General features: G+C 39.1%; 1 protein-coding gene across 2 annotated transcripts in view; it reads right to left on the reverse strand.

Moving 5' to 3' along the window:
- med30 (mediator complex subunit 30) overlaps window positions 1–25753 on the reverse strand; it is a 52438-nt gene that overhangs the window by 18901 nt on the left and 7784 nt on the right. The window contains exon 3 of one of the 2 annotated variants that reach the window (XM_024298267.2): window positions 21764–21868. In XM_024298267.2, coding sequence (XP_024154035.2) covers window positions 21764–21868 — 105 coding nt within the window. Of the gene's footprint in view, window positions 1–21763; window positions 21872–25753 lie in introns of both variants that reach the window. The other variant, XM_024298266.2, reaches the window with a different exon arrangement.

Here is a 25753-nt window from a genome sequence, read left to right on the forward strand (position 1 = left end):
GGCTTCTGATCCGTACGGACCACGGATAATCCATGATCCGCAACACCCCTAATGCTAATGCATAATGCTAAAGTCTGCTAGCTTGATGCTAACGCACAATGCTAAAGTCCGCTAGCTTGATGCTAACGCATAATGCTAAAGTCCGCTAGCTTGATGCTAACGCATAATGCTAAAGTCCGCCAACTTAATGCCAATGCATAATGCTAAAGTCCGCTAGCTTTATACAAAAGCATAAAGCTAAAGTCCGCTAGCTTGATGCTAACGCACAAAGCTAAAGTCTGCAAGCTTGATGCTAACGAATAATGCTAAAGTTCGCTAGCTTCATACAAACGCAGAATGCTGAAGTACGCTAGCTTGATGCTAACGCATAATGCTAAAGTCTGCTAGCTTTATACAAAAGCATAATGCTAAAGTCCGCTAGCTTGATGCTAACACATAATGTTAAAGTCTGGTAGCTTGATGCTAACGCATACTAATTACAGTTAGTATGTCACGGAAAACATGTTATTTTGGATTCTATACTATAAACTATAAACTATAAATGTTTTCTTTGTTTACGTCGGTGAGAAAATTTTAGAACATAACATAAATTTAATTTTTAACCAAAATTGATTTAAGAAAGGATTCTAAACTACACAACTTTTAAAATTTGAGTTATTAAATTCTATTTAAAAAAAATTGCAGTTTTATCTATTTTCATGTTTTATTTTTTTTAATTCCCCCCCAAAAGATGTTATATTACAATCTGTTAATAATATTTTCCTAAAGTAATTCTTGTGTTTCTTTTTTTTAAAAACTCCTTTCTGTTAGCTTAATTAAAAAGGAATGTAGTTATTACGTGAAGTGTTTTTTTTAGAAAATAAACTAGTTTTAAATGAAAATGTGTAAATTAAGTTTGATTATAGTGGTGGTTCGGTGTTGTGGCACTCCATGTGTCTTTAACTACTAACATTTTTGCTTTAAGGGTAAGATTTGTTGACTGGAGACAATAAAAATAATTTATTTCTTTACATCTACATGTTTACTCTGAACTTGCATTCAAATTCTCCTTCTTTTAAATGTAAAAGAACATTTTCGCAGTCGCATCCCACCATTAAAGTCTGAGAGCAGACAGAATTCCTTCTTTTTATCTCCTAAATATCTTCATTTATATTGAGTTTATTTCACTAAAGGTCCCACTGAACAACTTCTCTGTGCTGAAAAAATACAACCTTTGACTTTATTATTCCCCAAGAATAAACAACATCTCTCTAAAGCTTTTGGTAAAATCCGTGACCGACAATAAAACTCCAATACAGTCATCACTTTCCTCGTTTTCTGGAGATAAAGTCGACTGAGAATCTTCCATCTGCTTGCAGAAGACGTTGTTAGCGTGTGAAAGAAGAGGCGAGGTTGATAAGAAAACAAGTCTGTTAATTGTGCGTCACCCTCATCACTATTCACACACACACAAAGCAGGCTCTCAAGTTCAAATGTTAACATTTCTACCCAGCTTTCCTTTCAGCGAATAAGAGGTGGAGGAGAACATGACGGCGGGGTTTGAAGCCAAACAAAACACAGCAGGCTTTCAGGTGATGTAACCTGCCCTTTGGCAGACGCAGCAGAGATCCTCAATCTGCTTTTGACAGAAGACTCCGACTCCAGCTAAATCTGGAAATAAATACATCCTATGAAGCCGTTCACATCCTTTTCACGGGGCTTTCTGTATGCTGCTCCTGTTTCTCGTCTGAATGTTTTCCTGGTTGTGGTTTAACTGGAGAATTTTGCAACAACAACCATCAAAAACTGCAGTGAACAAGTGTTAGGATCACCTGTACAACACCTAAAATGTAACCCGGCCTCCTGTCAGTTTCATACAAGCTTTCACAAAACGAAAACTATGTGAGACGTGACATGATTCCAAGTGAAAAGACACTTTTAAGTGGTGTGGATCATACAAAAAAACCTGTCAAGTAATTTTTTACAGCTGTATTTTTAGATCAAACATTTTGCTTTATTGTGGTTCCTAAAGCCTGATGGTCCGTTCACACCGGACGCAAATCGAGCATCAAATCCGCGTCTTCCGCCTCTCTTTTGACGCATCAAATTTACTCCTAAACGTCTTGACGCACCTGCTCCGCTGCTCAGGGAATAGCAGCGAGGGTGGCGACCCTGCTAGCTCCGCTGGACTCTGAGCTCATTAGCTCGCTACGCTGTCCACAGGGCGGCTAGCTAGCGCAGTGGGTTCAACTTCATGGGTTCTGCGTCAGCCTGGCGACCTGTCCAGGTGTATCCCACCTTTCCCTAAAAGTAACCAGTACAGTCTCCGGCAACCACGTGACCCCAGGAAGTAAAGAAAATTCTTGCATCGAGCGGCCATATTGGATCTTAGTTTTTACCCTTTTATTGAGTCATTGAAAACATGCCCAAAGCTGAGTCCCTGATTGGTTGACATCCCAAATTGTACCGCAAGACCTCAGATTGTGTCTGTATTCTGACTTAACATTAAAACTTGACGCCTCTGCCGCGTGAATCGCGTCCGGTGTGAACGCTTCATCAGGCTTGAAGACCACAATCAACAGATATTTGTGAACTGGCAAGAAAAATAGAAAAACTGAAACCGAGTTGATCTTATGTGTTCAATCACATGAGATGTCAACAACATTTCAATTACCATCCAAGTAAATAAAGGAAAATAATTAAACTGTGAAAGGGACACGGCATTCTAAAAGCAGCATTTTCAACAAATGAAACTTGCATGTAAATCAACAAGTAAAGGGTTTAAAACAACAAAAGTTGTGCTTCAAAAAAATGTTGTGAATATAAATAGAAGCCCTGCCACAAACTGCTTCAACTTTATCCCACTAGTAGCTGGGATAGGCTCCAGCAGCCCAGACTCTGACAGGAATGAAGTAGAGGCGTGTATTAGCAGGATACATCCTCCATACATGTCTCAAAATAAAATCCATTCCAAGACTACCAGAGCAAGTTTTCATGTGAATATTAATACGCGGTACAGAGTTTCAGTTCGTTTCCCAAGTAAAAACTAAGTAACAACAAAAACCGCAAAGCTGACTGAACATTAACCACCAGCTGAATCTCACAAGATCTTTTTGTTGATTTGGTGGCGGTGTTGAATTACTCAAAGAGGCTCAGTGTGTCGTTGGTTGGAGGTTTAGGTGCAAAACAAAAGTAAGACGCTGAACGACGGTCATAAATAATTAATAAAATATTGTCTTGTAAGCCTTTTAAATTGATACAAGTATTGTCAAATGAAGTATCGCGATATATCGCAAAACGAATATTGAGATATATTGATAAATGAATATTACGATATCTTGCCAAATGAAGTATTGAGGCATATTGTAGACATATCGTGACAGATCACCAAAGGAAAGATCGCAATCTATTGCCAAAAAAATATCGTGATATATCACCAAACGAATATTGTGATACAGAATATCGCCAAACAAAATATCGTGATATATCGTCAAACAAAATATCACAATATATCACGAAACGAATATTGTGATACAGTATATCGCCAAACAAAATATCGTGATATATCGTCTAATTAAATACCGTGACATATCGCCAAACAAAATACCGAGATATATCGTCAAATTAAATATTGTGATATATCAGCAAACACATCTTGTGATACAGAATATCGCCAAACAAAATATCGTGATATATTGCCAAACAAAATGCAGCAATATATCGTCAAATTAAATATTGTGATATATCGCCAAACAAAATATCGCAATATATCAAGAAACGAATATTGTGATACAGAATATCGCCAAACAAAATATCGTAATATATTGCCAAACAAAATGCAGAAATATATCGTCAAATGAAATATTGTGATATATCGCCAAACAAAATATCGCAATATATCACGAAACGAATATTGTGATACAGTACATCGCCAAACAAAATATCGTGATATCTCGTCAAATTAAATATCGTGACGTATCGTCAAACAAAATATCGTGATATATCGCCAATCAAAATACCGAGATATATCGTCAAATTAAATATTGTTATATATCGGCAAACGAAATATTGCGACATTTAGTCAAATGATTTTCCATACACTCCTAGAATGAAGCAAGTTTAGAAGACATAAGGAATTAATAGAAAAGCTTTAATTTCAGCAAACCAAATGAAACACAAAGAGAGTTCCGGCGAGTCTTTTGTTTGCGACACAGGTACGAGCACCTGCAGTGCACGGACACCACAACAGCATCACGGAGACGACAAAGGAGAGAAGAGAAGGAGGAACCACAGCACTGAGGAGGAGAAATGTTCAGAGGAAGACAAAGACAGGTTATCAACAGAGCAAAGAAATGGGGAAAAAATTAAGGAACCAATCTCCCGAACAATCAGCGCGTCTCTCTCCTGGTCTTATTACACTCAGGAGCTCGCATTTGTTTATCATCAGGCCTCTGCTGATAACAGGCCTGTTCTATAGATAAACTATCTTCCAATACCCGTGAAAATGATTTTACGAGAATGTAGCTCAGACGATTGTGAGAAGGAGTCAGGAGGAGAGCCAGACGGTGGAGGCTGGGCTCTTTTGAAATTATAAACAACCCTTTGCTTTTAATTTCTCTTTCTCTGGTTTGAATAAAGAGGACAGGCTCGGTAATTAACGAGGTATTAAAAGCACGACAGTATGCAACGAGAGGAGGGGAGGAGGAGGGTTAAGGGGCGCGGGAGACGGTGGCGGCAGAGTGGGAGAGACAGTCGCTTTAAGAGGGAAGAGAAAGAGAAGAACTGTGGAGAATTAATAACAGGCCAGATCTCTCCAAGGCCTCCTTAATGGGCTGTGACAGGAATTTATTCACACTTAGGCTGGTATTAAATCAAACACGAGGCGAGTGGCGGTGGCAGGCTGCAGCACAGGGGTGGGGCAGGCGAGGCAAGTGGATCACCGAAAAACAGAGGGGTTACGCCACGCTGCACAGGTCAAGCATTACACCCTCTGCAGGGCAGCGGGGTCAGCTCGCAGGCTCTCAGGACGGGCAGGAGGCAGAGGACGCGGAGCGCTCCGGGGATGACGGATGTCCCCGTGACAGGGCAGCCGCCCCCCCCGCCCTCGATGGGATGATTATGAGGCAGTGCAGAGAGCCGCTGTAAATCATCCTTCCACCGCTCGTCTGTCAGCCCCCCAATCACAGAGACGGGCAGCAGAAACGACAAAATAAAAGCCTCCTTTAGTTTTACCGACTTGTGACCAATAATTAAAGACCCCTCCGATGAAAATCAAGTTTTTGTCACATTCTTGAGGCATTTTACTCATGGTGGGGGACATATGTTAATAAAATTAAGCAAAAATGTTACCTTTAAGTGTGTTTTAACTCAAATTGTTATAAATTAGAAGCAAAGAATTACAGTTTGAAATTTATTTCTGATGCAAAACATACGCTGGGTGGAGCTACAACTCCATGCTCCGCCCCATTCGGATGCATCCACTTAATCAGATTTACAGACATATAAACCCTACAGAGAAGATTCTTCACCATCTTATTGACAACAGTTAAAGTGTGTTGTTTTTTAAACTGTAGCATAGGAAAAAAAAATCACCAAAATTGATAAATCTGACTTAATTTTACTTATAAATGAAGTCCATACGCAGCTCCTTCTGAAGAAACACATGAATAACCTGTTTGTAGAAGTCTTCCTTTTCTTTCTTCAGTTTTAAAAGTCTCTGTCTCACTACCAGTGAGGAGTATCAACAAATCGTCAATTTAAAAAATGATGCTAAACAATATTAAAGTGTATTTAGACGGCTACACTTGACTTGCTAGCACTAACTATATTATTCTCTAGCAGCGCTGTCCATTCTCTGGGCTCACCAGCGCCCCCTGTCCAGAGGCAGGGATACTGCAGGTCTCACCTAGTGTATTTCTAAAGCACATTTTTAGCAGATAAAAAGACAATGAGTCACAAACTAGAAATAGAAGATTGAAGTAACTAAAAATAAAGCAACTTTTATGATAGAAAGACTAAAACAGTCCAGCACATGCGTCCAGTCAGAGTCTGTGGAATAGGGGAGGCATGGGCTGCCGGTGCCTCACCCGCCAATATCAAGTATTTGATGAGGAAATTTGTTAATTCAGCTTCTTTTTTAGCCAAAGAAACATTGAAAAGCCAAACAGAAAAAAAGCAATTATAGAATAGACATTTCTAAAAAAAAAAAGGAAACTTATCTTATTTAATTTATGCATTTTTTAAGATGTATTTTGGTGTGAGGCACAGCCTCACTTGCCTCCCCTGACTCCACGTTCCAACCCGAAAGATGAATTTCGAATGAGCTAGAGCTAATGTGTGGAAAATATGTCTTAAAAACAGCACAGGGTTTTTGATTATAGACCGTAATTGGAGTGGGACTTTCAGTATGGTTTTGGGTTCTATGTACAAAACACGCCGCCATTGATTGTGTGTTTAAAGTTAAACCAGTTGACCAATCAGGGACTTGGTAGTGACATATGGATGAAGTCCCTTAATTCACTGAAGGGCCAATTATTGGTAAAGAATCTGATCATGGAGGGAAAAATAACTGCGAATTGTACATTATGACACAAATTCCTTCATATATCGGAATAGATCCGTGAAAGAAAAAGTCTGGATTCATGTGATTTATTGTAACGTTTTGATGTTTCACACCAATACTCTTCCAACTTCCAGTGTGAACACCGTTTGCTATAAGTGTGTTAAAGAACCCACAGTCACATGCCCATTGTTAGCATAGATTTTGGTTGGGGGTGTAAACAGAGAGCTCTCAGCAATAGAGAGGAGAAAGAGGGCGGGATTGCTCTTGGACTCCCACAACTCAGAGGCATCAACTCCTGCCACTGTATGAACTATATCCTAGAAAAGTGCACAGATTTTTGGCTAAAACTGCATATCATAATCAAAAGATCACAGAAAACTCTTTGAAAATAGATCAAAAGATGATCAGAGTGGGTCTCTAAAGGCTACAATTTGGGGTGCAAAGGAAATATGGACAACTGCATTGATATGCACCATCACATCCGCCGTCAGAGGTCTGAGGCACAGACACTGAGCAGTTGCAACCCATTGGGCACTAATGAATTCTGGCTAATGCATTTTAAACGTATGAAAAAAAATGCTTGCAAACAGTTTTCTCCCCCCGCCACGCAAGCGCAGGCGCGACACATTAAAAAAACATCCTAAAAGGCACGGCTTGTTGCTTCTGCGTGCACTAAGTATGGCGGGGAAGGCCTCCATTCATGCATGTACGTCCCGGAAAACACGCACTTTCATCTTCACTTCAATTAAAAACGGAGGCTGTGGCGGCGCGCCCCGCTTCTTAGCAAAGACACTTGCGGAAAATGAGGAGAGGGATGCCTCCCCCCTTAATCTTTCCCGACGCTGGGCACATTGCATCACCATCCGTCAGCCTGCCTCTGACAAACAGCAATTACCCCAATCGACAGATAACGAGAGCAAGGCTATCACTCACGGCTAAGATGCCACATAAAGCAGCCAGACATTACGCCGGAGTCATTCATCTGCCCCCCCGTTTCTTTCTACCTCTGCCATCCTCTCGTCTTCAGGGCTACCGCTCACATTCAGTTCGCGAGGGATGCTAAACGAAAGTCCTCTCAAAAGCGTTTATTCGAGAGTGTTTACAAAAGACAAGAACTGTCAGTTTTGTCAAGTTGAGAGAACTCAATCGGAAAGCTTAAGTGGTAAAAAGTAGCACAAATAGCAGCTGATCAAGGCGGCAGAATGTACTTAAGCAAGATGATGAATCTCTCAGGTCAATCAAGCTTAAATCAATGGTAACACTTGTGAAGAAACAATATAGGCTGTAAATAGACAGCAAAGATCCAGAAGTTCTGCAGGCTGCAGTGAGGTTAGCCTCTGCTAGCCTCTGCGTGTTCGATGGCGAGAAAGAAAGTGATCCAAAGACTCAAAAGTTGGACCAAACTTGTACAGAGATCTCGGGGAATGCAAAGAGTTATAAATAAGGTTAATTTATATATGTTGAAGGCGGGCTTTGTTTGGCTCCAGGTCAATGTTTTGTCAGTAATGGTCATCTTCACCAAATCTAAACCTTGACTGGTCATCTGGTCCTGCTCCCACCAACAAGGTCATTTATGGCTTTGTCAGTGGAAAAGTATTGATAGGTCCCTTGAAGAACCCACCTAACTAGTTTAAACTGGTCTTCAGCTCCATGTGGAGCATTCATCAATGTGTTACTAACAAAATATAAAGGTGAGGTATAGCATAAAAGTGTAAAAACCTTTCATTTAGTATAAAATCTAGTATAAAACCGCGAAAGACGAAATCCACAAATATTTTCTGAGGCTGTAAAACCAATCACTACTCAATATATATGTTTGTCTCAGACAGACATCAATATTTTCACACTTTGCTCTTTAGTTTAACCCTTTAACATTGGAGCGTTAGCTCAAGTGTTGACATTCTTTAGACTACCGTAACTCTTCAACCGTAACGAAATTAATGCAATTCAGAAAAAAGCATCTTTGTGTCGATACGCAACACTTTACAGTAGTAAAGTGTGAATGCAGTCATCACGTGGACCGCGATTCAGGCATCAAATCTGCTGCTCGATGCCTGTTCAAATATATGCTTGACGCCCCCAGTGGGAGGAGCTACCACCAAATGTTTTCGCTACATGGAGTGGTGTCTGTGTACATCTCATTACAACACGCGGAGGATGTTTAGAGGTCGGATTTATTTTAAAAAGCTCAACAGAAGTATCAGTTATCACGTCTCCATGTCTGGCTTCATGAGAATATTCACTCTTCACCGTCTACAACAGGAGCTGCGTCTGATGGATGACCGCTTTCCACCGCGATCTCCGTGTTTCTGTGAACCAGTTTGATGACTTGTTGTCCCGCATCAACCCAGGAGGGGAACAATGAAAATGAGAATCAAACTAGAGAATCTTTTTTATCATTGTCTCAATAAAAAGAAGGAAACCTCCATAAGGGTATAAGGACCGAGCAGACAGTCTCCCCATCCCACTCTCCCTGTCGGCCAGCTCCTTTGCCGGGGTCTGGTGTAGTAAGCCCCGCCTCCTGCCCGGCGTAGCAAGTGCGATCACTGGCGACCTGTCCAGGGTTTATCCTGCCATCGCCCAATCACAGATTCTTCGCTGCTTCTTCAGGTCTTGTTGGACTCTTGTTAACAGAAGACGCGTTGGTGTGGCGGCAAAGCCCTGAACAATTTTAAAAACTAATCTGGTGATCTTTTTTTGTTTAACTTGTTTCGATTTGACAAATTGGTCACGCCTGGAGTAAACGGACATCTTCCTAAAACGTCGACTGGCTGAACAGGCGCTGAGACGGTGAGTCACCGATGCAGTCGTTCACCGATGCAGTCGTTCACCGAGACGACTCGTATCAAAGCAGGAGGAAATATGCGATTTGTGCTGCAAATCACAGAGAAAATAAGGATTTAAAACGTGGGTTTTTAGGAGCAGCATCGCGTGAAGGAAACTCCAAACCGAATACTTTGTTGGCTCTTTCTTAGAGTTTCCTCAGATACTGTATGATGGTGTCTGGCAGCTGCAGTCTTAGCCTGTGGCACTTCAGTAATTGGACTGCATTTATACGCTGCTTTTTTCACTACAAAACCAATTCAGACGGCAGAATCAAAGATTCCCGTTTGGGCTGAGGTTCCTTTCAACACACACCGAGGAATGAAGAGGGAACGATGTAAGACTTAATAAAACATGTCTTCCTTTCCGCGTCATAAAAGCGATAACTTATTAAGTCTGTATGTGTTGTTTTCACAGACTGCAGAGATAATGACGGCCTGACACTTTTGATCGTTTTAGCAAACATTTCCCTTCTCTCCTAAAAACTTCATTGGAAGACAAAAGGGTTGGTTAGCTCTAAAAACATCCTTCATCTTCACGGCATCCCCCGGGTGGAACCGGAGAGCCGGTTTTCCAATAAAAAGCCGGAACACCGCGATGGAGATGTTGTTGAGGATTAAGCGGGGTATGTTCAGCATGGAGTGTTGGACTGAAATTCCAGTTTTTTTACGAGGACAAACTTCACACTTTAAATGGATTCAGATTTTGTGTCAAACACGTAAATATAGAAACTCAATAAAAGTATTTTTTCCAAAAAACAAAAGAAAAAAAAAATCAATATTTAAACAATTTTAAGTATCTTAATCATCTGTTCCCATAAACGCTTTAACATCAGAGCTCCAGTGTTTGATGTTAAGATGTTAAGATACGAGCTTTCTCAGAATTAGCCCAACATACTTCATTAAAAGCCAAATTAGCTAAAAAAAAAAAAAAAAAGCTAGCATGTTACTAAAATACTAGCCTAATTCAGATTTAGCCCAAAAAATGCTTACACACTTAAGATTTTGTAAGGGACTTTTTAAAATAATATATATTAAAAACATTGCAACTTTTGTAAAAACTTTTTTATAAAAGCTGTCGCAACATCAGGCACTTTAGACCACAAACAATCATAAATATCTGCCGCGAAATCCTAAAGGGTCTGCACTTTTCGTATGTATATATATATTAATATTTTTTATTTTTTTGGACAATTGTGGTATTTCTAAAGCGACGCATACAGCGGTTGTCGTATCCGCCTCAGGGTTTCGAGGATGCTTATCTTCTGGCTCATGCATCAATCTTCGCTCTCTGTCAGCATTGTGTAACAGAAAGCTCCAAATTTCCATGTCGCAGCTGAATTTCATCAGTTTTCTGTTCTGCCTTTTGAAGACACTATCTGAAATGGAGCGGCTTAACGCTGACAATCCCCGCGTGTCTGTAGATCTATCAGTCTGTTCTCTCATCAATCTTTCACCTGTCCCTCAGGGTCTGCACATCGCTGAGACCTTGGTTCTCCTCTGGATTGTTTTTTTCTTTTTATTCCAAATACACTTTTTTGATTTTTTGCCCTTTATCCTCCACTTCACACATCAACCCCCTCTGACAACACGGCTATCTGTCTGGTCATCCATCCTGCTCCGAACGCCTTCCTCACCTGGAAAAGGCTTTTCTCTCTTTCATATGAGCTGAATATGTTCTTTTCACCCCTCTATCTCAAATCTTCCATCCTTCCTCCATCAGCATTTCCATTGTGGCAGCTCTCTGTCATTTAGCTCCCTCTTGACCCTTTTCTCCTCGTCTTCCCTTTATATGTTTTTGGTGGTATCTTATCTGGCTGAAGCGAGAGCAGCAGATGTTGCTGGGCCACAAACATCTGCTTCCCTCGTCCCACTGCAGCTTTCCTGCACGGATCAGAGCGACCGCTTCAACTCCCCAGCTGGACACAATCACAGCTAGAAATGTTCTAGGGCTGCTCTGGAAATCTGCTCCAAGAACACCATCCGTCCGTCCACAATGCCTGCCTCATCCTATGCAGAGTTTCAGGGGTCGCTGGAGCCCCTGGAGAGGTCGCCGGTCCATCCCAAGGCCCCACACATCCATAATCACTTCAATGGGATGATTTTAAATCATGGAGAAGAGTTTTGGGTTTAGGAAAGACCCGTAAGTGAAAGGAGAGAGCTAATGCAACAAAAAGTGGTTCCAAGTTAAATCACCAAAGTGGTAAAATGTCATCATGATGGAGCTTATCAAGAAGAGTCCCTAATCACAGCCCACACATTGGAGATGATTTCAGTTTAAAATTCAATAAAAGATGAAAAAAGGCGAGGCCTCTACCAGGGATGGGCGATATATCGATATAAGTATCGGTATCGGTATCGGTATCGGACGATATTTGATAACTTGAGTTTATCAGTATCGGCCCAATATTTTAAAAATGAATCGATATTGTTCTGACTGTTTTCATTTATGTTTTATTTATGATAGGGATACATGTTGTTCCTAATAGAACATGTGTCAAAGTCAAGGCCCGGGGGCCGGATCCGGGGGCCGGATCCGGCCCTCCAGGTAATTCTATCCGGCCCTCCAGATCATTTTATTTTATTGTTATTAATGACCCAATGTTATCTTGTGATTATTTCTAACTTGTATAATTTTGACAAAATATATTTTTATAGAGAGTAAAATATTGAAAGTTATTTAAGTTGATTTATTCTGGAATAATATTCCTGCCTTTAATTATTCCTAATTATGTTTAAAAGTTACAGTTTTAAAGTTTTAAAAAATTAACATTCTGGTAGCTTCTTAGAGTATTTTGGTATTTACTAAGATTTTTTAGGCTATTTCGGAGTTTAGCTAATATTTCATCTACATGCTAGCTGTTTTGGCTAACCTACATTTTTTTCTGTTTCTTTAGACTAATTTGGCATTTAGCTAATGTTTTAGCCGGCTCTCCGGCTTCTCTGTTTTCAGCCATCAACTTCAGTGCTTTTTAACTATCAAGTTTAGCATCTTCAGCTATTAGCATTAGCATCTTCAGCGGCCATATTCAGCTTACAGCATTCACATTAGCATTATCACAGGTAATGCTATATATGAAGTTAATAATTATGCTAAAAAGTTACAGTTTTAAAATTTTAAAAATGTAGTTTTAGAGTGTTCAATAAATGTTTATCCTGTTCGGCCTGCGACCTAAAGTGTGTTTTGACTTTTGTCTCCCTATTCAATTGAGTTCGACACTCCTGTAATGGATCCTCGTCAAAAGGAAGATTATAGTTTAGTTATGTCTAATAGTTAGAAAAAGTTGTGCATTTCTAATGAAGAAACAAAAAAAGATTTTAAAATTGTCTTATTTTAGACACTTAAATATCTTTATCAGCAAATACCGACCAGAGTTGCAGGGGAAATATTGGTTATCAACCCATCAATAGCTTCTATGGCAACCAGTTCCAAATGCTCCAACCTCAGAGCAAAAAAGTACAAATAATATTTGTTTCAAGAGGTGCCGATGCACAAACTGAGCGGGATACGACAGGACGGGTTTCAAGTCTCACAAGAGCCACTTGAGGCTCTTTTCTCAGACTTTTTTAAGCTCAAACTCAGTTTACAAGCATTTAAAGTCTTTAAATTTTACCTTAATTAAGTTATATTTTACAGTAGACATGAGATTATGTCAAAAATTGGCCTTTCTTCATCTTCTAAACGACACAAATAGTGACGTTAACATCTTTGGAGTCAGAAAAAAGGTGACGTAACTCCAAAGACATTGATTCCAGATAAAAACTTTAATTTTAACTTTACAAACGACAAGCGAAAGCCTGTAAGCGCAGATGACCAATCACTTCACGAGCCGCACAGCTTATTGACAGAAGCTAATAAAATGACACATTTGCTGCACAAAACAGCGGCGCAGAGCAAGTCATTTTTCTCCTTTTACACCACACGCCCTTCGCTGTACAATTAAATTATTTACAAAGTAAATGTCAGAGAAGGCTGATGATTTAATTACCAACAGAAATAACAAATATAGCTGCCAGACGGCAACTGGCAGCCACATTTTGCATGTCACCTTCATTGTGTTATGTAAAGGATTGTGTTGTGCCCACTCAAACACGGAAACAAACAAACGCAGTTCCTCTTTGTGAAAGCCGAGTGTGTTTCTGTCGTTTCAAAGCTTTTAAATTTAAACCGAGTGGCTCCTGTTTGAGGACAAAATGTGTCCCTGTTAAAAAAAAAAAAAAAAATTAGGAGTTTTTGTCTATTTAGATTTAAACGTAGTAAATCACTGATCGTTGAGGCCATTCGTCAACTTCAATCCATTAAGATATCAGTTTTACAATGATAAACAAATATTTTAATGTTTTTATCTAAATCTGTGGTGCAGCTGTCAAAATAATGCAAGTTGCTGTTATGTTCTCGTAATGAACACAAATAAATATTTTCTCACATATCAGAGTGATCAATAAAATACTCCAAAACTAACAGACCAAGAAATGAAGAGCTGTGGCACCAACGAGGGCAAAAAGAAGATTTAAGTACCGTATTTTCCGGACTATAAGTTGCGCTTTTTTCATAGCTCCGGTCACTCCGGTGCGACTTATAGTCCAGAAAATACGGTATTTCGATTTTAAAAATGTCAAATGTGTTTTGTAAAAAAAAAAAGTGTTGTTCACAGATCTGTCCAAGATGGACCCCATGGATAGGCTCCAACAATCCTGAAAGGGATTAGTTGGTTTTGGAAGATTGATAAATTAATAGACAATTTACTCATTTCTTTTGCTTCCAGTCAGGCAATCAAAAGGACAAGTAAAGCAAAACCAGGATCCACTAAGGCTCAATAGTTTTGGTCTGCTAGGGAAGGCGGGAAAAGTCAAGACGAATCACTTCCTCTGGAACAACAACAACACAATCCACCGTCACAATTTCCATTTAACTCCTGAGCCAAGGGCACACTCCCTCGGCCGAAGCAAAACAATCCGCTGAAAGTGTGATAAGCTGAGCCCGTGTCATTCCTCCCCTCTCCATGACACTTTCCCTTGATTTCACCACCGTGGAGACTCTCTTTCTAGAGTGTTGAGTATCCTCCGTATGTCACAAGTGTTTTAAGCTTCCATTTTACACATACTTCATGTTTGACCTTCCACTGACACAACAATGGTCTACACCGCTGATGGGGGCCGGGGTCGGTTTGTAAGCTAACAGAAAAAGTCTAACAATTACAGCCTAAACGTAAAGATTTATGATTTTCCAGAAAGCCACGCATAGACAAATTTAAATAATTCATTTCTGTAATCTTCACAGAAAAAAATAACACCAAAACATTTTTTCAAAACTAGATATAAAGCATTACCAGCAATAGATTAATAGTTGAAGATGCTTAAACTGAGACTGAAGCTGATAGCTGAAAACGCTGAAGCTGATAGCTAGCTAAAATATTAGTGAAGTGTCAAATTAGCCAAAAAAAATAAAATAAAAATCAAAAAATTCTAAATTAGTCAAAGCAGCTAGCAAGTAGCTGAAATATTGGCTAAATGCCAAATTAGCCGAAAAAAACTAAAAAAGAAAAAGCTAAATTAGCCAAAACAGCTAGCATGTATGTAGCTGAAACATTAGCTAAACTTCAAAATAGCCTAAAAAAGATGAAAAAAGCCTAGATTAGCCAAAACAGCTAGCACGTAGCTGAATTATTAGCTAAATGCAAAATTAGCCTAAAAAACTGGAAAAATGTCTCATTTAGCTAAAACAGCTAGCATAACGCTTCAATATTACCTAAACTCCAAATTAGCCTTAAAAAACTGAAGAATGCCTAAATTAGCCAAACAGCTACCATGTAGCTGAAATATTAGCTAAATGCTAAATTTGGCCAGACCAAATGTGGAAGAGTTTGGGTACCCCTGGTCTACACAACCTAACCTCTGGGCCACAAACCGGTACAGGTACCGGTACCCTAACCCGGTACTGGCTTCATGTCCGTTACTGTGTCCAGTACCGCGTCCTGAGGTTCTGGGACACGTTATTTAATGGGAACAGCTAGCACGTCAAAAAACGATGAGTTGGGGACACCAAAAATGTTAAAAAGTGACGCAGACGGGGTCCAAACCATACGTCTATACAGGACGAGTTGGAAGTGACGCTCCGTTTTCACGATGCCCCTTAAGGTCCCCTACACATTATTCTGTAGGAATTATTCTGAATTCCTATTATTGAATACTTCAGAGCAAACAGGAGCTTCACTTCAGATGATTCAGTCTCATTTATCATGACTAATGAACTGACAGGAATCCATTGAAATGTTGTGTTATAAATGGAGGATGTCACATTTATCACTTAGAAACTAAAGTTTTAAGAAGGTTGTCGATCAAAAACACAGTCAAAATGTCACACGGAGTGCCACAGGGTCCAGTTCTAGAGCCTCTGATCTTACTAAAAATGTTTATCTGAGATGACAATCAAATAGTTCTGCTAAGAGAAGCTAAATAGACGTAATGCTAGTTTGGATTTGTGTTAACATGTCTTAAGGATTATACAACAAACTGGATCTCTGCTAATACTGGACACCACAAATTCACTGGTACCACTGGAACCTTGGATGGAAGTTCAGGACCAAAACCCTCGAATCGAGCCGCCATATTGGATTTTATCAAATACTTTAGAGCAGACTGTATTTATATTTAAGTACGATCATTTCTATAAAAATGAATGGACTGAGTTTCAATTAATGCTTTTCTTTCATTAGCTACAAAACCCACAGAAGTAGAAATATAAATGCAACTAAAGCTGCCTTTTTCTGTCAAACTTACAGTAAAAATTCAAGAGTCGTCTTTGAAAAGGTCCAAACAAAGTTCTGTTGGTCCATCTGGTTTTGTACACTTGCATGCTTGTTTACATCAGCAGTTTGTTCCTGTTGTGGGCGTGGCAGCTCTGTGGAATCTGTTTGATCCCGACGTTTGTTCCTGTAATCCATCACATGACAGCCTCCGTAGGAATTCAGGTCTGATCTGTTGAAGCAAATCTGTGCAGAATACGAGGAGAGTCGAGGTTTTCAACCAAACCTTCTCTGAAGGAAGAATCCGTGCTTTTGTTTTCCAGTCAACACTAAAGAACCAATGAAAAATGAATGAGAGGCAGACTCGGAACCCCAAAAAGTTCTCCTGACTAATGCATGAAGAAGTTTCCCTCAAAGTCTGGCGCTCTCCATCATTCATAACAACTGAACTGCGATCAAACACTGCAGGGAGATGTTATCTAGGTATCATAGCTACAGGCTCTGCACCTCACATGTTTCTGTATTAAATTTAGATCTGAACGCTCCTTTAAGAGGAAAAAAAAAAAATCCCCTTTTTGCTTCTGGCGTTTCTCACAGATGAGACGTTCTGTCACGACACGGTTTTTGATGTCGTTTTCTAACAGTTGCCCAAAGATAAACCAGATGATGGGATAAGCATAATGGACGCTGACAGACGCCAAACGGTTCGTCATCCCAGGAGAGTTCTGTGTCACAGATCGCCATAAATGATCATTAAACGTACAAATATTACGATATTTCCTGGGTTTTCACTTCCCACCATGCATCTGCTAACAAAAACAATTAAATCAATATCATTTTTTATTTATTTCAAATTATTTTTTAAAAATCCATGAATCATTTGTCCTTTAAAGATTTTTTTAGCCAAAATAAACGTCTAAATGTCTATTTGGATGTAAACATTGTTTTGGAACAAACAAAATAGCTTAATAGCAAAAAAAATGACAAAATATGAGCTAAAAATAAAATAATTTTAGCAGTTTGGCTCCAGTTTCAACAAACTAAAATGCAATTTTTGGAAAGAAAAGGTTTTAGTCCAAAAATAATGTTGAATTTCTAAGTAAAAAAAGTTGATATTGTTAAGCCGACACATGTGTGATTAAAATTGACAAAACATTTTTGATCAAAGCAGGAATGTCTGCTCGGCCTTAAGGTTTGACCCTTAAGCAGTTGTGGTAAAAAAATGAGTCCTCAGTAAAATGTTATTTTCTGGAGTCTTTGAAGGCAAACGGACAAATGTGCTGTTGAGTGGGATGGCCGTGAATCATGACACAAAGGTTGAATTAAATATGTTTTCTGTTCTGGCCTTTCATCTTTACACAATGATTGAAACCTTAAAATAGGTAACTTAAATTCAGGGCAGATTTGACGTTTCAAAGATTGATCTACTTTTTTGTAGCACTCAAACTTTACTCAGTTCTACAGCTTTAGATTTAGATTTTAGTTACACTTCTACAAGTTAAATTCCTGTGTTTAAAGGGTAACACAACAGGACAGGTAGAAGCTGACTCCATTCTCAGCACAGATTTGAAACATGCAAAAAAAAAAAGTGATGCCAGGTTCTACACTGATGCTAGCATCATAACCAATAAAGGCTAACGTATTAAGCTAACAATCCTGAGTGAAACTTTCATTGAAATCCATTATCAGTATAGAGTTCACTGGATTCATTCCTGATTGCACTAAGCCACAGTTCTCAAAGTTCACTGAAAATTTATGCTAGCTCATAGATTTTCCACAACCCACCTACAAGCCAAGCTAAAGCTAACACCCTAACGACCGACCTTTAGAGAATCAAAGGTGGGCGGGGCTTTTATACTGGAGAGGCAGAGCATTGCTGAAATGACGAGTTGACCAATCACAAAATTCAACTGCGATACCTCGCTTCAACCTGTAGGGGGCAGCACACAGAGGGTCTGAGATTATAATTTCATGAAGTTCATTTTAAATAGTCAAAAAATGTGGCAAGGACCATCAGACAGCACCTGTACAGCCATATTTATAAGTCATCAGCCAAAAAAAGACTCAAATCTCGTGGGTCATGAGCCACGAGACTTGAGTCGCAACCAACGAGATTTAGTCGTGACCCACGAGATTTGAATCGGAACCACCAAGATTTCTTTGTGACCAACAAGATTGGAGTCGTGAACCAAAAAATGTTGTTGTGATCCACAAGATTTGAGTCTCAACCATCAAGATTTGGTCGTGACCAACAAGATTTGAGTTGAAACCCACAAAATTTGGTCTTGACCCACGAGATTTGAGTCAGAACCCACTAGATTTGAGTCGAAACCCACAAAATTTGGTCTTGACCCACGAGATTTGAGTCAGAACCCACTAGATTTGAGTTGGAAACCACAAAATTTGAGTTGGAACCGACGAGATTTAAGTCGCAACCCACGAGATTTGATCATGACCCACGAGATTTGAGTCCTGCCCCACGAGATTTGAGTTGCAACCCACAAGATTTGAGTTGGAACCGACGAGATTTAAGTCGCAACCCACGAGATTTGATCATGACCCACGAGATTTGAGTCTCAACCATCAAGATTTGGTCGTGACCAACAAGATTTGAGTCAGAACCCACTAGATTTGAGTCGAAACCCACGAGATTTGGTCTTGACCCACGAGATTTGAGTTGGAAACCACAAGATTTGAGTTGCAACCGACAAGATTTGAGGCGTGATCCATAAGATTTCAAGCGCAACCCATGACATTTGAGTTGGAACCCACAAGATTTGAGTCGTGACCGACAAGATTTGAGGCGTGACCCACAAAATTTGAGTCGCGACCCACGAGATTTGGTCTTGATCCATAAGATTTCAAGCGCAACCCACGACATTTGAGTTGGAAACCACAAGATTTGAGTTGCAACCGACAAGATTTGAGGCGTGATCCATAAGATTTCAATCGCGACCCATGAGATGCGAGTTGCAACCGACAAGATTTGAGGCGTGACCCACAAGATTTGAGTCATAGCCCACAAAATTTAGTCGTGACCCACGAGATTTGAGTCAGGCGAGCCAGTGGAAATAGGTCAGAGTTGTTTGAAGCGCCATATAACGTCGCTTAAGGCTTTAATTTTTAAATTATTTTTTGTCACATTTATTCTTCATAAGGAGTCAGGTACAATATTTTAGTAAGAAGTTCCCTTTAAAAGTTTAATAATGCCCAAATTAGACTAATAAATGATACATAGATGTTAAATAAATGAATAAAATGTTAAGAAAACGAAGCGAACTCGACTGCATTGGTGCTCCGCGGTTCCATAATAGCAGACTGGAACAGAAGTGGAGCGTTTTGACATCGTTCATTGAGACTGGTGGCCCGGCCAGCAGAGACGGAGAAATCCGATATTTTTCCGCTCAACGTGACCGAAGAAGCTCAGATACTGACGGAGCGTGACTTCAGAGTCTGACTGAAGAAAAACATCTGTGAGGCTTCAGTGGGAGATAAAAAAGATGTTTGGGAAATATCAGAATGCTGAACAAGGGGAAGGTTTTAATAAAAGCCTCTTAATTCCAGCCAAACTCCAACAACTCATTTAGGTCTGAGCTTTTATGAGAGTTTCTTCTTCCTTCTGGCAGCAGGATGTACGAGCAGTGGAACTCAGAGGCCAGATGGAGCCAGATCTTCTGTTCTATGGATCAATAGGTTTTACTTTAACGTGATTTATGTTTCTGACAGGCAGACGGACTCGGTTCTGAAGTCTCATCAGACACACAGCAGGTGAACTGCTTCAGAAAATGAGTAAAAATACAGCAAAAGAGTTGATTATAAAAAATAAATTCATAACTAAATAAAAAAAAGCTGTTTCTGTAAAACAGAGTATTAGAGAGCAACCAGAAAAGACAAAAATAAGTCAAATTATGAGGAAAAAAGTTGTTAAATTACCAGAAAAAGTCATAAAAGTCTAAATTCTACAGGAATAAAATGTTGTATTTAGGATTTTTTTAAAACATTTTACGGAAGAACTTGCTTGTAATTTTAAGAAAATGAACATTTATTTTGAACTGACTGCATTATGTTAGATTGTCTTTGTTGAAACCATTGCACTGATAAAAGCTAAATGTAAGTTGTTTTGAAAAATCCTAACTTTTTCTTTGAAAAATTACTTTTAACACCGACATTTACAAATGTATTCTCGTAATTTATTTAATGTTTGTTCATAAATGCATCACTCTTTCCTTATAAATGTATTTTCTTTTACTATAAAATTTTGACTTTTTCCACAAAATTTTACAAAAAGTCATTTTTCAAGGAAAAAGTTGTGATTTTTCAAAACAAAGGTTACGTTTAGGATGTAAATGTACAATAGCAACAGAATGTAAAAGTAAAATAGCGTCAACAAAGACAATAAACAACACTTGTTTAATTTATAATGCGGAGTAAATGTAAAAATGTCTTTTCATAAAACTTTGCTTTTTTAAAAATCACGACTTCCTCCTTGAAAAATGCCAATTAAAATATATATTATTTTATTCTTGTAAAATGTAGACGTTTAATCTCGTAAAACTTGTCATTTATGACTTTATTTTAGTAAATTATCCCTCTTTACTCATAATTTTGTGACTATTCTTATAAAATTTTACTTTTTTTCCATATTTTACTTAATTCTTGTAATATTTTGACTTTTATCTCTTAATTTAAGGACTATTTTTATATATTTGTTTATTTTTCTTCTTTTAATGTGGTCCTAATACTCTATTTGTTACGGTTTTATCTTTTTTTTTACTAATTTATCCGCCACATGAAGCTGAAGTCATCCAATTATTAGCTTTAACTGTAACGGTTAAGAGAAAATCTACTTTACATTTAAATGAGCCGTACACAAAAGTCTAAACAGACGGCAGAAGTTTTATAGAGAATAAAAAGTCAATAAAATAAAGTTTCTGGTTTGTGGAACTTTGTAAAAGGGACATTTACGAATTTTCTTGCAACAAAGTTAAATTCAAAAACTGAAATTTCTCTTCTCTATGCACAACAATTCAAGATTTAAAATAAGAAACTAGGATTAATCCTAATCTGAAGGATAATCTAAACCTGAAGTTCGAAAATTGAATTTATGAAAAAAAAAACGTGTAATTGTGGGCGTGGAAAACATCGCAAATACATCTGCTGACTCAGCTAAAAAGTTTAAGTCGGTAAAAAAAATGTTGGAATCCATAAATAAAAACAGTATTCATGTGTCAGGGATATCCAAATGTTATATTTTTTAAATAATTATGGGATGGCCAAATGACTTTTGGGTTTTTTCTGGGCCAATTTGTGGCAAAATCTGAGATTTTAAAACAAATGTGAGATTTTGAATCCTCATAAATCAAAAATAACCTTTACAATTGTTTTCTTCAATCTTTAATAAAATATCTAATCTATATTAAACTTCATTTTGGACCATTTTCATGTGGAAAAGGAGATTTTCCGAAGCTAAAAACAAACAAAAACAGAATCTGTGGAGATGTCGCTGTGCTTCTGGTTACACTGAGAATCTGTTTGCTTCCTGGAAGACGATTGTTCAGCCCAACAAACACAAAACAAATGTTTGCTTTCTCGGGTTCTGAGTTCCTGGAAATCCAAGCTGCAGTGAAACAAAGACCCACAACACGACACAATACCTTGCTGACTTCCAGGATTTCCCTCCGCTCCTCGCTGGCCGGCCGGCTCTGCCCCCCTGAGCGCTCCTCGCGTTTGGAGCCTTCGTCCTCCACGAAAGGTATCAGCTGCTGTAAGAGAAACGTTTGCTGGATGACTGACGGGACAACTTCCACAGGAAAAGTCACCCCCGCAGCATCACAGATACACGCCTGACACACGCGTGTCCACATCAGTGTGCGCGCTCTGGCCCACGTGCACGCCGAGCACGTGGAGACACAGTCAGAAGATGAGACGGCGGATGGGAAATTGATTCATTTTTAAACGCTCTGTTTGCTTGACCTTGTCTGCTTGACACCACTGCAAGGCTGATGTGCAGGAGCCTTCAGGCGTGCAGCGTTCCTGAGAGCGCAGAGGGGAGGGGGGCAAACAGCACTGCTGCTCTGCATCACACTGCCCCCTAGTGGTCACACACCGCAACACCACAACTATGTATTTCTCTGCTTTTGAATTGAAAGGAAAATTACCCCAAAATAATATCGATTACTCCCATTAGATAAATAAAAACAAATAAAGTCGGCTAAGGGACTGAAAATAACTTAATAATTTACAGTAAAAGAGGCAAAAAAAAGGGAAAATAAACAGTAAATGACCTTTGAGCGTGAGCTCTGGGATCATGGCTGAAAGAAATAAAACAATGAACGCTCTCTGTCCCATTTGAAGCTCAACTTAAACTGCCAGACAGTTACAGTTTATCCGCATTTAAAGCTTAAAATTTTATTTTGAAAGGATTTCCTAAATTTTAGGAAATTTCCGCTTATGCAACCGGCTAAAGTTGTAAAATTTCCACTTCCAGAGTCCCCTCGAAGTTTTAGCACGACCCTGTCAAAGTGATAAAATTGAGGTTTATTTCTGAGTGCTAGCAGTAAGCGAGTTTGAGATGACCACGGCGGACCCGGCGCTGCGCAGACCGCCTGCAGCGGTGCATGCTGGTTAATTTGTGTCACCGACGTCAAATGTTCGCCGTCATGAAGTATCGCGGGAAAAGGGCGGGTTCAAGGCGCTGTCCTAAGCCAGCACCGCCAGAAAATAGGAACTGCACTGGCTTCAAGCCGCCTTGAGGACTACAGAACAATGCATTGTGGGAAACGGTGTTTTGAAAGCTCTTGTAGTTCGACGTGACGCTGATCAAGAATAACTGGCGCTAAGTAAAGGAAATCTGTGTATTTTTTTTTACTCTTTCTGGAGGGAAGTGAATCACTGATGAAAAAATAAACAAGATTTCAAATAATCTGTGGTTATGTGTGTTACTGTTGTCTTTAAAATTAACTTTAACTTCTATTTTATATGTTTATTTGGGACATGAAATTCATCCAGCGACTACTTTTTTTCTGTTTCACTCTGACAGATGTTAAAAAATAATATAAAAGACGTAAGAGCAAAGCTCATACTAAGGGGGAGTGGCATATTAAAGTTCAACCGAATGTTAAGGACAGCCCCCAACACCTTAGGGGATCTCCTAGCATGTAGCTTAAATATTAGCTAAACTCCAAAATAGTCAAAAAAACTAGCAGAATGTCAATTTTTAGAACTTTAAAACAGTAACTTTTTAACATAATTATGAAAAATAAAAAGGCAGGAATATTAATCCAGAATAAATCGACTTATATCTTAAATAACTTTCAATATTTTACTCTCCATAAAAATACATTTTGTCAAAATTATACAAGTTAGAAATGAGCTCAAGATAACATCGGGTCATTAATAACAATAACATAAAATGTTCTGGAGGGCCGGATAGAATTACCCGGAGGGCCAGATCCGGCCCCTGGGCCGTGACTTTGACACATGTGGTTTACACGCTAGCTTACAGCCCCTCACGCCCCCATCTAACATTACCGGTGCAACAAAAATGGCGAACAGTTTTTAAGATGCCAGCTCAGACAGGAAAACAAAGACGTACATGGATGTAATTGGAGCAGGGAGCTTGTGGCCCCGCCCACTGTATTTTCTACATCACAAATACGATATTTATCAATCTGTATTTTTTCGTCTCTTCCAGATTCACAACAATTTGAATAAAAGAATAAAATATTGAGCTTAATTTTCTTTATATGTGTCCCCTATCATCAGAAAAATGTCACAAGAACATGTTAAAATTATATAATATACTATTTGGGCCTTTAAAGTCGTGCAGTTGGATCCTGAAAACGGGAAAATAAACAAGGATTTGTAATTTCAGCACCCAAATTCCTCTGGAAACAGAGACAGACTGATGGATTACATGAGCAAATCTCAAGACTAATCCTTATTTTTATAGGAATAATAGTTTATGGACAACAAGATGAGGAAGAAAAGAGCAAAAAAGAAACTAAAGAAAGACAAAAAGGCCAATGAAAGTGGGACAAATGTCTCAGTTTCTCTGAATTTCCCAGCAGAGATCCTCACCAAACTGTAAACTACCAAGTGGAAGGGCTAAGACACTGAGAACATGTGCAGGAAATTATACCAAACCATGAGCTCAGCCCCCCAAACTCAAAACAACCTGAAGAAAGGACAACATTCAAGTTTTCATAGCGTCATTTTGAGAGTGAAGCCAATGAAATATCCAATTTTCAAGGTAGTGGGCAGATTTTGGCAGCTCCAGAGAGGAAAATGAAATGTGCTGAGTAGGGTCGGGAAAGATTGATGGCGAGCGTGCTGTGCGAGTGTGCGAGTGTGTGCACGAGCTTAAATGTGTCTATATTCTGTAAGTCACAACCCCGGCCTGTTCTACACAAAGATGGATGTGGTTTTCAGGCTGACAGAAAAGAACAGGCTAATGAAGTTCTCCGGGCTGCTTTCCCGAGAAAAGAAAAAGGTTAGAAAGGAGGGGAGGAAAAATATCAAAGCTGGAAGAAAAACAGCAGGGTGAAGGGGTAAGGAGATGGGGAAATGAAAGGAGAAGCGTGCACGATGCAGGAAACCAAAATAGATGCGGTGAAGAGAGGAGAGAAAGGAGATGAAACAGAGAAACTGGTTCTAAATAGAAGTGCATCAAACGGCAGCTGGGGAGGGAAGACGGCGGTGGGGGGTGCTGACATGTACGCTCCGTCCAGCTGTTCGTTAAACAGGTCTGCCGCTAATTAGACTGCGATGAGGTCACGCTGCACGAGTCATTGATTCCACTTCCTGTTTCCGGCGAGCGGCTGTTGAGCAGCCATCTGAATCCTCCCGGATGATGAATGGCGTGCCGGGCAGGTCCAAAACCCACAAAGCATCAGCCGCAGACAAACACGGCGAGCTGGCTCACGGCGAGGCTGGTCAGACAGAGCCTTGGAGGGGACGACAGTCAACATTTGAAGGTGGACAGCCAGATGACTCTGATTAAACTGCAGTGAATATGCTTCCTATCTTATTACAAAAAAACTAGAAAAGTTGCATTACCTGTAATAATGCTAGTGTGAATGATGAAAGTAGTCACTGAAGATTATGAAGCTTTTTGCTGAAAATGGTGACGCAATTTACTTCAATTGCTGAAAGGATTTGCTGAAAATGCAAAAGCTATTTGCAAAATGTTAAATTTGCTAAAAGATTTGAAATTCCATTATAGAACTATTAAAGAGCGCTGAAGATGATTAAAATTTTCGCAAACATGTGTAGTAAAATTGCTTAAAAATCATAAAGGCCAATTTTGTAAAAATTTTTAGTGTGTTGCTTAAATACGAGATAAACTCCAAATTTCCCCAAAAAACACAGTAGATGTCAAATTGGCCAAAAAAGCTAACATGTTGCTTAAGTACTAACTAAACTCCAAAATAGCCAAAAAATTTCAGTAAACTAAATTAGACAAAAATGTTAGCATGTTTCCAAAATAAATGCTAAACTCCAAATTAGCCTAAAAACCCCAGTAGATAAAAAACAAAATCAGCCAAAAACGTTAGCATGTTGCTAAAATAGAAGCTAAACTCCATGTTGCTAAAATAGAAGCTAAACTCTACATTTGTCTAAAAACCTCAGAAGGTAACGAATTA

This window comes from Oryzias melastigma, linkage group LG11, assembly GCF_002922805.2.
Source record: "Oryzias melastigma strain HK-1 linkage group LG11, ASM292280v2, whole genome shotgun sequence".
NCBI classification, from domain to species: Eukaryota; Metazoa; Chordata; class Actinopteri; order Beloniformes; family Adrianichthyidae; genus Oryzias; species Oryzias melastigma.